This window comes from Myotis davidii, unplaced genomic scaffold (genome assembly GCF_000327345.1).
Source record: "Myotis davidii unplaced genomic scaffold, ASM32734v1 scaffold638, whole genome shotgun sequence".
In the NCBI taxonomy this organism is placed as follows: Eukaryota; Metazoa; Chordata; class Mammalia; order Chiroptera; family Vespertilionidae; genus Myotis; species Myotis davidii.
Window position 1 is genome coordinate 309,783 of NW_006289391.1, and position 14,067 is coordinate 323,849.

At 36.4% G+C, this 14,067-nt stretch overlaps 1 protein-coding gene across 2 annotated transcripts in view; it reads left to right on the top strand.

Moving 5' to 3' along the window:
* Nucleotides 1–1,661: 1,661 nt before the first annotated feature.
* The window catches only part of UBE2G1 (ubiquitin conjugating enzyme E2G 1), a 56,224-nt gene continuing 43,818 nt past the window's right edge, over nucleotides 1,662–14,067 (top strand). The window contains exons 1-2 of one of the 2 annotated variants that reach the window (XM_015562445.1): nucleotides 1,662–1,762; nucleotides 5,105–5,249. In XM_015562445.1, the coding sequence (XP_015417931.1) occupies nucleotides 5,248–5,249 (2 nt within the window). In that variant the 5' untranslated portion in view covers nucleotides 1,662–1,762; nucleotides 5,105–5,247. The remainder of the gene's footprint in view (nucleotides 1,763–5,104; nucleotides 5,250–14,067) is intronic. The other variant, XM_015562446.1, reaches the window with a different exon arrangement.

Below are 14,067 nucleotides of genomic sequence, written 5' to 3' on the forward strand. Positions count from 1 at the left end.
TTTTAGAATTAAATGTATTAGCTTCTGCTTCCTAGTGTATAACTCGAGAATTTCTTAAATTCCTTTATTCTGATTTTCAAAGTATTTTATTTTCTAATCTTGAGTTGAGTGCTTAATACATTTAATTTCAACTCTTGATCCATTGAGTATAGCTTTATTTGTGTACTAAAGGCTTTTTATATAGGAAGCTTTTATAATTGTTATTTACTAGATAGTCTGTATTGCTTTTGGTTTTCATCTTTGAATGGAGAAAGTTTAGGGTGAGATAGTATATAAGTGGTCAGGTCTCCTCCACTAAGGAGAGTAGCTTAATTTGCTTCATTGTCAGATTATGTACTCTATCATTTCTACTTTTTTGAATTTTGAGGTATTATAGTGTAAATAGATGATCAGTTTTTATAAATGTTCCATAAGGATTTCATCCCATTCCTTCATATGTCCAGCCATTTTATCATTTGTTTTGTTTGATCTTTCAGGACTGAAATGGTGATTACCTTCTATATTTATTTTTGTCCAGTTTTCTTTAAAGTTTTGATTCCAAATATATATTTGTAGGTTTTGGTGTATATAGTTTTATAAACATTATATCTTCTTTATAGATTATAATTGTGATCATTTAAAAATGTGACCCCCCCCCCTTCTTTTTTGGCCACCTTTAGTGTTTACTTTGAATGCAACTGGTTTTAGGAGTGTTTACACTTGCCTGGTATGCTATTGTCTAACATTTTGCTTTTAACCCCTCAGTCTTTGTTTTAGGTTTGTCTCATGTAGACCCCATGTAGTTGGAGATAAAGATTAGTCTTTTTGACCCAATCTGAGCTACTTGTGGCCTGGCCAGTTTGGCTTAGTGGTTGAGTATGAACCAGGAGGTCACAGTTCAGTCTAGGAACAAGCCTGGGTTGCAGGACCCATCCCCAGTGTGTGGGGGTGTGCTGGCAACGGCCAATCAGTGATTCTCTCTCATCCTTGATGTTACTATCTCTATCTCCCTCTCCCTTCCTCTCTGAAAACAATAAAAATATATATTAAAAAAATAATTTATATTGTATGTTTGGTTTTGCTTCTGTAATATTCTTTTTTTTTCCCATCTTACCTTTTTGCTTGGTTTTCTTTTCATTTTTCTTTTTAAACTACATGGTTTATTTTCTTTGTTTTTCCTTTGAGTTTGGAAGTTATATACTGTATTTCATTATATCTAAGGTACCATTGATTGTAAAATGCCTCTTTATGTTGATAGCCACTAATATGGCTAAGTACTGTCAAAGAAATATGCATGCTGATTTTAGATACTAAAATATGAAAAAAAACTATCTTAGAAAAGATGAAATATGGTAGTTTGTTAATAGGCCGGTGGCCATTATTATAAAGCTGTAATTTAAAAATATTTAAATCTATTATGTTTAACAAATAGATTTTTCTGTTTGAGGAGTAGTTATTTGAATGGTGTATTCTCAGGGTTCCTGTATGTTTAAAAATGTCTGTCACTGGTTTTCACAAGTGAAATGATATTTTGGTTTGTTATAGAATTTTTAGTTACATTATCTTCCCCTTAGTAATTAGTAGACATTATTCCATTATCTTCTGGCGTCTAGGGTTACTCTAGAGAAGTCTGGGGTGAGCCTGACTTTCTTTTTCCCTTTGTAGGTGACCTACTTCTGCCTGGGTATTGGTAGAATTCTTTCTTTATCCTTGAAGTTCAGTAACTTCATCAGGATATATCTCGGTCTTGGTGTGATTCTCTATTACATTTTCCTGTTACATGGTAAGCCGTTTCAATCTGCGATTTAGGAGTATTTTCTTATATATCTTTTAATATGTTTTCATTTTTGTTCTCTTCTTAAGGAATGTCAGTTTTATGATTGTTCATCTTCATTTCTTTCATTTTTTATTTTTCTAAATGCTTCTTCCTTTGTTCTTTTCAGCTGTGTTCTGTGTAATTTTCTTGAGATTATATTTCATTTCCTAAATTGGTTTTCATCAGTATCAGGTCTACTACTTCTTTTATACTATGTAGTTTTCATTTTGCCAATGGCTTCAGTACTTCATTCAGTTTTGTTTATTTATGTCTGAGTTGCCCTTTCAGTTTGTCTTGTTTATCCATTGTTTTTTTTCCCCCCCCCCCCCCCCAAGACCTTTCCTTCTTATGGTCAAAACAGTAAAACCACATTGTTTTTGAGAAGGTGGGTAAAACCAGTTTCAAAGCAGCTAATATCGAAATTTATTCTCCAAGAGCACAAAACAAGTGATAAGTAAAATTGTTTTATCAAGTCATGCTATGTTAATGGCATGAAATGTGGAAAAGCTATTATTTCCTGCAGAGTAAAAGACATTTCTTTTTTGCAGTTGGATAAGCTTTTTTGTATACAATAAACATCTGTTTTAGCCATGTGTGCCTTTTGAATTCTCTTTCTGTTTTTTTTTTTTTTTAAATATATTTTATTGATCTTTTACAGAGAGGAAGGGAGAGAGATAGAGAGTTAGAAACATCGGGGAGAGAGAAACATCGATCAGCTGCCTCCTGCACATCTCCCACTGGGGATATGCCTGCAACCAAGGTACATGCCCTTGACCGGAATCGAACCTGGGACCCTTGAGTCCTCAGGCTGACGCTCTATCCACTGAGCCAAACCGGTTTTGGCTCTCTTTCTGTTTGATTATTTATTTTGAGAGAAACATTGATTTGTTCCACTTATTTATGCATACATTATGCATTCTTGTATGTGCCTTGATTGAGGATCAAACCTGCAACCTTGGCGTATCAAGGTTGTTCTAACCAACTGAGCTACCTGGCCAGGCGCCATGTGTGCTTTTTGTATGAGAGAGGTGTTCAAGGACTTTCCCCCTGTTAATTGTTGAAATCTATTGAAGATATTTTTTCATTCACTAAGTTGTAGATTAGAAAATAATTCATTGAAATCTTGACTGACAGGCTCTGTTATCCATGTGTACCCCAATAAAAGACCTGTTATGTGACTTTCACCTGGATTCTAATTTGCTCTTTGATTTATTCTGAAGAAATGAAGGTGATCAACAGTGTGCCTCCTTGATCTCCAGGGTTGAAGGAAATAGTGAAAATTGTGAATGTGTGCCAGTTGTGGTTACTGAGAATAAGACTTTCACTGTGATTTATTAAAAAAAAAAGTAAAAGACTTCTACACCTTAAAGTATCTTAACTGTTAAGACACCGACTTGCGCCTGGCCAATCGACAGGGCCCACAGTCCTCTCTCCTCCCCTTCGTCCAACCCCCCTATAAAACCCCTCTCCCCACAGAGCTCACTCTCTCTCTGCCGCTTGCCGCTGTGTCAGTGAGTGTGGTCGGGGAGCCGAGCTAGCTCGAATAAAGACTCTTTGCTTTTGCATGGGGCGGGGGGGGGGGGGGGGGGGGAGTATCTTAACTGTTTAAGGCATAGGTTCTCTGATGTTGTTTTTTTAAAATGATGGCTGAGATAATGTTACTGTTGATGTTAACCAAGGTTATTTTAATTATTTCAGTAGGTTTGCACATTCATTATGGCATAGTTATGTCAGCAATATATTCAGTATTGTGAATGACCTTACTTGATTGCTCCAGAGTATAATTCTTAGCTTATCCTTATAATTAAAATTACCAGAATTTCTTTTTAAAAATATTTTTGTTGATTTTAGAGAGGAAGAGAGAGAGAGAAACATCAGTGATGAGAAAGAATCATGATTAGCTGCCTCTTGCACGTGTCCCCTGAGTTAGAGGTACAACCAGGCATGTGCCCTGACTGGGAATCGAACCGATCTCCTGGTTCATAGGTTGACACTCAAACACTGAGCCACAATGGCTGGGCCAGAATTTAATGACTCCAAACCAGGGGTCCTCAAACTTTTTAAACAGGGGGCCAGTTCACTGTCCCTCAGACCGTTGGAGGGCCGGACTATAGTTTGAAAAAAACTATGAACAAATTCCTATGCACACTGCACATATCTTATTTTGAAGTAAGAAAACAAAACGGGAACAAATACAATATTTGTATTTGCATGTGGCCCGCGGGCCGTAGTTTGAGGACCCCTGCTCCAAACTGTTGTGCTTGGCTGCCAATTGTTAGCATCTTCTTAAGATGATATATATTTTTAGACTATTCTATTAACTCAACAGATACTTACTGAGGGCATACTACATGCCAGGGACTTTAACAGGTGCTAGGTCTAACTCAGTAAACAAACAAAAATCCATGACCTTTTAGGGCATACATTCTAGGAGAGGTGGGGGAGATAAACAGAATTAATAGAAAGCTTTAGAGTGCTAGAGGAAGTAAAACGGAATAAAATAATGTTTAAGAGTAATAAAGAGTAAGGGTATGAAATAAGAAGTTTGGAAGAGTGTGGAGATTATAATTTAAAGCAGGGTGATATTTGAATAATTGGGAGGCCTTGAAGTGGGGACATACTTGAATGTTGAAAGATGATAAAGGAGAGAGCAGTTATAGCTGAAGCCAAGTGAATGAGGTAGCAAATGAAAGGTTGAAAGATATGCTAGTTAATTCTGATGGAACTTTTGGGTCATCATACATGCTATTACTCTAAGTGAAAGTAGTGACATGATCCGAATTCACATTTTTACAGGATCATTGACTGCTGGGCTGAGAATAAATACACTAAGAGATTTTACATAGTACCCCAGTACTCACATTTAAGTAAACATTTATAACTGAAATGAAAACACCAATGTCTCTATTTTACTTTTTATTTTTATTATGAAAAAGAAATGTTCTTTATGTTCCACTAGGTCTATTTCATGACTGCACAACTTACACTTGAAAAACATTGCTAAATGAAACACAGCCTCAGCCTTAGTGAGAAGGAAGTAAAACATTGGGGAATTGTGTATGAAAGGAAAATGAACGAAGTATAAAATTAAAAGGAATAAAAACTGAAAATCAATATTATATATACATTTAGCTTAAACAATCAAGTAATCAAATAGCAGTTATACAAAAGGCCTAATAATGACTAGCCTGACTCCCCAGAGGCAACTAATTAAAAAAAACCTTTTTGGTTCAAATTTCCTGGGGCTTAAACCCCATGTTTCTAAGTAATATGCTTATAGTGTTTATTTTTTTGATTTATCAACTTTAGACATTCTCTGTTGACTTCTTGCTATGACAGATGTTTTCAGTCCCACTTCTCACTACTGACCTTCCTCGTACGACGGTCACTGAACTGGTGCCTTTCTGGGGTTCTGCCCAGAAGATTAGCTTCTTCCTTCGCTGCCGCCCCCTATGTGAGTATTCTGCTCTTCTGCTCCCTCCACTCTTGCTTAATCAGTTCACATTCTTCCATTTGTTTTTTCATCTTTCAGAACTGTGAACGATCTAACCCTAGCCTCCAAATATTTTAAAATAAAAAGTTATTTTAAAACTTCTTTAGAAAATGTATTTAATTAAGTTATTAGGAAGGAAAGGAAGTAAACACATGTGCTCATACTGACACCTTGAACTGGAAGATAGAAGTTTAGGCCAAAGTTTTTTTTTTTAAAGTATGTATGTGTAATGTGTTTTTAAAAAAGAATTAGATATATTTACAATATTTTATCTTTTAAAAACATATTATAAATATTTCCCATGCCATTAAATACTCTTTCAAAGTTTTAAAAATAGATATATAGTATTATTTTATATACTGGTATCATACTATTCTCCAAATTTTGACTTTCAGGTTGTAGTTTTTGAATTACATATAATTATAAATTACTTAATTTATAGCTAATGCTTCTGTCGATTTTCCTTATGTTAACTATGGTCATCATGTTGTGTGTGTGTGTGTGTGTGTGTGTGTTTTTAAAATATATTTTATTAATTTTTTTACAGAGAGGAAGGGAGAAGGGATAGAGAGTTAGAAACATCGATGAGAGAGAAACATCTATCAGCTGCCTCCTGCACGCCCCCTACTGGGGATGTGCCCACAAACAAGGTACATGCCCTTGACTGGAATCGAACCTGGGACCCTCCAGTCCACAGGCTGACACTCTACCCACTGAGCCAAACCGGTTAGGGCTATCATGTTGTGTTTTATATCCCCAGTACTTATTAAATTTGTACCTCGTTGATATTGTTAATAAATATCACCAATTGTCTCTAAAATGTACCAATTTATATTTCCATTATCATTGCATTAAAAAGTAAAATGCCACTTTTTGCCATGTTCTTAATACTCTCAGGTACTTCTAAAAATGTTTGATTCTGCTAGGTAAAGGAATATAAATTTATTTTTAAAGATTTCAAGAAAGTTGGAGACTTCTTGACAGTTTTGAATTGGATACATGTGGGCTGGTTGTTTTAAAGGTTTGTAAGAGCAGTTGTTTGCCTTTTAATTAAAAACTTTATTTAAAAATACATTGTTATTAATTTCAGAGAGGAAGGGAGAGGGAGAGAGATAGAAACATCAAAGATATGAGAGAATAATTGATTGGCTGCCTCGTGCATGCTCCACACTGGGGATTGAGCCCACAACTCAGGCATATGCCTTGACCCAGAACTGAACCGTGACCTCCTGGTTCATAGGTCAACGCTTAACCACTGAGCCATGCTGACTGGGGCTGCCTTTTAATTTTTTAATGGTATTTTGAGATACGGAAAATTTTTTAGTTTTCCAGTTAATTAGGCTTTCTTAAGTTTTCTTTCTTTTTTTTTTTTTTAAATGTTTTATTGATTTTTTACAGAGAGGAAGGGAGAGAGAGAGAGAGTCAGAAAAATCGATGGAGATAGAGAGAATCATTGATGTGAGAGAGATATATCAATTGGTTGCCTCCCACAGACAACCCCAACCAGGGGTGGTGAATGTGCCCTTGATGGGACACTTCAGTCTGCAAGACCCTTTAGTCTGCAGGCCGATGCTCTATCCACTGAGCTAAACCGGTTTCGGCGGTTTTCTTTCTTTTTGACACTTAGATTATTTCCTATTCCTAAAATGAGATAAGATCATAAAAAAATTTAAAATAGCTTTGAAATGGATTGTGTGTGTGTGTGTGTGTGTGTGTGTGTGTGTGTGTGTGTGTGTGAAACTTTTGACAACAGTTGCTTCAAAAACAATTTGCCTGTGGCTTTGTTGAGAAACTCCATCAGGATAATTTAGATTTTGGAGCGATGCAACTTCTAAATATGATCAATTGCTTTGTACAATAGAGATATTAGATTGTTAGACACATCATGAAAGTACTTTATAATGTGTAAAACTTTTTAAATAAATGAGATGTTGTTAGTACTGGCAACTCATTGCTTTGGATGATCTGGGTGGCTAAACTAATCTTTTCATTCAAAAGGCATGATACTTAAGTTTTCTTTTAATGTGTCACCAGGGAATGGATCACTACTTGGCATAATTCCATTAGGAGCTTCTATTGGTGATAGTTTAGTTCTTTTTTTGGGAAAATGAACTCATTTAATTTTAGACTAAGAGAACATTACTGACATTTTAAATTATAAGTAGCAGCATGTTATAAAAATGTTTTAAAAAATAACCTTTTTAAAAAGCCTAAATAGAATCGTAGTAAAGAAAAAATGTTATATGGGGAAGAGAGAAATTTGTTTATGAATTGGCTGCAAAAGATAGACCAATATTATATTGAAGGGATGCCTATTTTCTTAACCATTATAAAAATGTTTTAAATTTTCGATGTATTTATTCTTTTAACTATAGAAATAAACTGATATTTATGAGAAGTTGCTTAATTGGGGAGAGAGAAATATCAGTCTCATTTCACCTGAACATAATTACTCAGGGTTTTGCTTGTGTTTTTTCTCCAACCTTTTTAATATAATTTGTTTACATATTTTATAATCATCTATATGTTACTCTACTCGGTAATATAAACATCTTTTATTTTGCTACACGATTGTCTTCATTGTCATTTTTAATTAAACACAAGAAGCCATCAAGTGGCAGTCATATAAGTTCTCATTTACTCTTTTTTATTATTTATTTATTTATCGTCTAAAGTTTTACATATGTCTCCTTTTTCCCCAATTGACCTCCCTCATTACTCTTGAGAAATTATTAAATTTTAATTTTTTGTGTAGGTGTTTAAGTTTCCTATAGAAAATTGAGTAAATATATAAATTTCAGAGTTGCTTTATGAGTTCTTGGTACCTCAAGCAGATAAGTTATTCTATAGCAGGAGGCTACACATTGGTAGGGGTGGGGAACATCTGGCCCAAGTGCTATATAAGGCCTGAGAAATCATTTGATTTGGTCCTGCCAACTTATTAGGTGTGAGCTAATTAAATGTTTGACCATATATAGTAGGCTAATTTTTAAGTTGATAATTTTGTATGGCTTGCAAATGATGTTATAAAGATCCAAATGGCTCTTGGCAGAAAAAAGTTTCCCCACCCTTGTAGAGGAATGAAACTGGAAGCAAAGAAGTGAGTATGACAGCATCCTTTTTAAAAAAAAACTTTATTGTTGAAAGTATTACATATGTCCTCCTTTTTCCCCTATCAACCCCCACCAGCCCACCCCTGTCCCTCTGCCCCAGGCCCTCACAACCCCACTGTCTCATTTCCATGGGTTATGCATATAGACAGCATCCTTTTTGTTTCACCATCTTCACCTCTCTCTAGTAGTCAGGGTGTAAGGCAGTGAATTCAGACCAAAATCTTAGGCTTTATTGTATCTCTTGTTAATTCTCTTGATATTTATTATGTTCATTAACTACCCAATACATGAAAGAGCTTTTTCTTATGCATAAGGTCCTAAAGTGCTTTTACGAAAAATTTAATATGTCAGTATTTTGAAGAGCATAAAATAATTGCAACTGTAGATTTACTTTAAAAATTAATTTGTGAAAAGTATTTCTAGTATTTTTTTAAAGATCAAGACTAGCATAGGGGATGTAAAGCACATTGGGAATATCTATCTATTTATCTATACTAATAAAAGGGTAATAAGCTAATTAGACCAGGAGACCTTCCGGACGTCCTTCTGGACAAAGCCATGGTGGTGAGGCCAACACAGAGGCGGTTAGGGGCGATCAGGCCAGGAAGGGAGGGCAGTTGGAGGTGATCAGGCCAGGAGTGGGGTGCAGTTGGGAGCGATCAGGCCAGCAGCGGGGGGCAGTTGGGGGCAAGCAGGCCGGCAGGCAGAGTGGTTAGGGGCGAACAGGCAGGCAGGCAGGTGAGCGGTTAGGAGCCAGTGGTTTCAGATTGCAAGAGGGATGTCCCAGATTGGAGAGGGTCAGGAGGGGCCAAGTGACCCCCCCCACCCCATGCGTGAATTTTGTGCACCGGGCCACTAGTCTATACTAATAAAGAGTAATATGCTAAGTAGACCGAGAGACCTTCCGGGCATCCTTTCAGACAAAGCCAGGGGCTTGGCTGGCCTGGAAACTGCCCCCAAACGGCCCTCAGCCCCTCGCCTAGGCCAGTCACGCCCCCCAGCGGGGACCCTCACCCTGATGGGGGCGTAGCCAGCCTGCAAATGGCCCTCAGCCCCTCACCCTCTCCAGCACTTGTTTGTTGATTTGTTGATGATAGCCATTCTGACAGGTGTGAGATGGTACCTCATTGTTTTGATTTGCATCTCCCGGATGAGTAGTGACTTTTAGCATGCTTTCATATGTCTCTTGGCCCTCTGTATGTCCTCTTTCAAAAAGTTTCTATTTAGGTCCTTTGCCCACCATCTTTAATTTTTTGAGGAATTGCTATATTATCTTTGGTAGTGGCTGCACCACTTAACATTCCCATTAGTAATGCATAATGGCTCCAGTTTCTCTATATCATTGTCAACACTTATTTAGCTTTGTTTTATTTTTAATTAAAAAATAACCGCTATTCTAATGGGTGTTTGAAGTGGTATCTCATAGTTTTGATTTGCCTTTCCTTAATGATTAGTGATGCCGAGCATCTTTTCATGTGTTTGTTTGGCCACCTGTATATCTTTGGAAAAATGTCCATTGAAATCCTTTGCCCATTTTTGAATAAACCCCTCACCCCTAAATTTATGAGATATTCTGGACATTAACCCCACATCAGATCTGTGATTTGCAGATTTTCCCCATTCTGTAGGTTGCCTTTGATGCATAAGTTTTTAATTTTGATGGAAGTCTAATTTAACTTTTTTTTTCTTATGTTGCCTGTGTATTGGTATCATATCCAAGAAATCACTGCCAAATGTAATATTGCGAATTTTCCCCTATGTTCTAAGCATCTTATAGTTTTTTAGCTCTTAAATGTAGGTCTTTGATCCATTTCAGTTTATTTTTACATAAGGTGTGAAGAATCCAACTTCATTTCTTTTTTATTTTTCACGTGGACATCTAGTTTTCACAGTATCATTTGTTGAAAAAAGACTGTCCTTTCCCCAATGAATGGTCGTGGCACCCTTGGTGAAAATCATTTGACCGTGTATGCAAGGGTTTATTTTTGGGCCTTTATTCTATTCCATTGGTTTATATGATTGTTTTTGTGCCAGCACTACACTGTTTTGATTATTGTGTCTTTGCAGTAAGCTTTGCAATCAGAGGTATGAGCCTGCCAACTTTGTTCTTTTCTTTTTTCTCAAGATTGCTTTGGCTATTCAGAGTCCCTTGAGATTCCATATAACTATTAGGATGGGTTGTTTTTTCCCCCCTTCAAAAAACATTTATGAGATAAAAAAAATTCTTACTATTTCTTTTATGGGTTGTATTTTTTTTAATATATTTTATTGATTTTTCACAGAGAGGAAGGGAGAGGGTTAGAGAGTCAGAAACATTGATGAGAGAGAAATATGGATCAGCTGCCTCCTGCACACCCCGCACTGGGGATGTGCCCGCAACCAAGGTACATGCCCTTGACCGGAATTGAACCTCGGACCCTTCAGTCTGCAGACGCTCTATCCACTGAGACAAACCGGCTACGGCGGTTGTATTTTTTTAAAATTGATTTTAGAGTGGGGGGTGGGGAGACAGAAAGACGGACAGACAGACAGACTTCGATCGGCTGCCTCCTACAAGACACCCTGACCTGGGATCGAGCCTGCAACCTGGGCATGTGCCTTTACCAGGAATCAAACCTGTGACCTCTTGGTGCTCGGGACAATGCTCAACCAACTGAGCCACACTGGCCAGGGCCATTTATGAGATTTTAATAGGGATTTTATTGAATCTGTAGATTGTATTGGGTAGTTTTTATATGTTTAAAGTAAAGAAAAAATTGTTTAAAAGTCTCTCTTTAAAAATTATTTATTTATTTTCAGTTTTCCCCCCAGTGTTTGTCTTTTTTACTCTTATGCACTATGTTCAGACATGCAGAATAATTTGTGTGTGTGTGTGTGTGTGTGTGTGTGTGTGAGAGAGAGGGAGATACATGTAGTATAAAACGTGCAGTTTCAAGACTTGTTATTTAACGACAGTATAACCTCTACCCAGGTGAAGAAATAGTTGTGTGAAGTTTTTGTTTTTATTATTATTATTGTTTAGTGTTTTTTAAAAAATTCTTTATTATTGAAAGTTTTACATGTGTCTCCTTTTCCCCCATTGACCTTTGTCCGCTTGCTCCCGCCCCCAGCACATGCCCTCACCCCCTATTGTCAGTGTCCATTGGTCATGCTCACATGCATGTATACAAGGCTAAGGGAGGATGATGAGCAATTTTAAAGGAAGAAAATGGACAGCTACCATTTATGTACTCTAAGATGGAGAATCTTTTGCACATACAATACCTCTCATCTGTCTTGTAAACTTTACCATGGGTTTTACTATATTTTACTGATCCGGCAAATGAGACCAAAAGAAAAAAAAAGAGAGAGACTTGTTTAAGAGAGAGTTGGCAATCAAACCCAGGTCTGACTGATACAGTACTATACTCTGTGTGCAAAACTATGTCCCAAGTTTTCTATTGTGCAATTAAATTCAGAATTTCCCCCTAAAATGTCTATCACAGTTGTTTCTGATAAATAAATGAGAACACTAAGTAAGGTGAAGTGTATATAAAACTATATCCTAGAGTGTCAAGCATAACAATTTCTCTGTTGTGAGAACAGAATCCGGGGCGGGTGCTGCTGTAGCGTATCTTGGCAGATATGAATGATGATGCTACTGTATTTAACTTACCCGTAAGCAAGAACACATTTAGGATGTAATGCTGAAGAACCCCTGAATCTAAGTGTTGGCAGAAGGGTAAGCAAGGTAAAATATTGCAGGCAGCAGACCTTCCGTTAGTGTTATTTTAGGAATGTGGTCCTGAATTCTCCCAAGCAAATCTTTTCTGAAACATTGGCAAAATCTTTGCAAGATATGATCTCTGACCTATTTTGCTTGTCTGCTCTGATGTTTTTGAAGTATGGTATAAGAAACTCATCGGGATTGAAACTGATTTAGATTAGGAAATTAGCCAGCTCTAGCTCTAGCGCATCACATGATAATAAAAAGAAATTCAAATTTTAAGCAAACTTTTAAAGCTTATAAGAAACCTATAAAAATGATTAAATTGATGCATCTTAAAATCTATAGAAGAAATACAAGTAAACCTTTTGCAGGTATTTGCTGATATATTAATTTTTTAAATATTAATTAATTAATGGAAGCTTGCAGGAAAGGAATGTTTTCCCAGTTAATTTTGGTGACTGGGTTTGTGGTGATTTATATGTTTTAAAGTAATATGGCAATTTTACTCCTCTAATAAGGCTAAAATATATTTTGACAAACCATCTCAATACTTAAGAGTAATTAGATAGTTTATGGACAAAAGGTTCTATCCGTGATTTCAAAATGAAGTTGTAAAAATGGTCACTTTATATAAAATGCACCTTACAGCCAGCTGTGTGTTACGTAAATAAACTTGACAGAAATGCACATTCCCTGGAGCAGAAGACTACAACCACACAGACACAAAGGAAAATCAGTGCTAGGCTATAAATACAGTTTGTATTTGGCTTTGTAGCTGTTAGATTTGGTCTTGGCAAAGTATATTTATAGTGTTCAAGTAGCTTATTTCCTTAATAGTCAAGTATAAAATGACAGTATTTGGGTCTTTGTATGCTGTTATTTTGAGACCTTGTATTTTTTCTGAGGCTCCATGAATGTTTGTTTTCATGTTATTGACAAAATAATTTTTAAAAATATGTTTTTATTGATTTTTAGAGCGAGGAGGGGGGGAGAGAATCACCAACGTGAGAGAGAAACATTCATCGGTTGCCTCCTGCAGGCACCCCAAATAGGGGCCAAGTACTCATCCTGACCAGGAATCGAACAGGGGACTTTTCCATGCACTGGGCGGTGCTCAACCAACTGAGTCACATTGTCCAGGACAGCAAAATATTTTCAGACATTATTTTAGACTACATTAAATTTTTTAGTATTGCTTTTTAAACTCTTATTGAGAAAAGTTTTAGACCTAATAATCTCCTAGCCCCTGTGATTTTGAAGCATATCCCAAACATCCCAATCATTTATCTATAAATATTTCAGCATCTCTAAATATTTCTGTCTCTTAAAAATAGGGGTAAAAACCACATTACCATTATCACACTTTAAAATAATTAACAGTATTTTAATATTATTAATATTATCTTAATATCTTGGTCAGTATTCAATTTTCACTTGTGGCCTGGCTGGTGTTGCTCAGTGGTTAAGCGCCAACCTGTGAACCCCAGGAGGTTGAAGTTCGATTCCTGGTCAGGACAGACACATGCCTGGGTTGTGGACTTCATCCCTAGTAGGCGTCGTGCAGGGGGTAGCCAATCGATGATTTTCTCTCATCATTGATGTTTCTATCTTGCCCTCTCCCTTCCTCTCAGAAATCAATAAAATATATATCTTTAAAAAAACAAAAACATTTTAACTTGTGTCATATATTTTTTAAAAATTGAATTCAGTTCTCTCTTTTTGTTCCCCTTGCAAGTGTATTTATTGAAGATTCCAGTCCTAGCTCTTTAGACTTTCCCACAATGTATATTTTGCTAATTGTCTCGCAGAGTTGTCCTTAAACATATTTTTCTGTCTGTATTTTCCTGTAAATTGGTAATTGTATCTAGGGGCTTAAATAGGTTCAGGTTTGTGCGTCAGGTAAGCTCACCTTATAAGTGGTGGTTTGTTTTTCAGGAGAGAATGTCAGGTTGTCTTT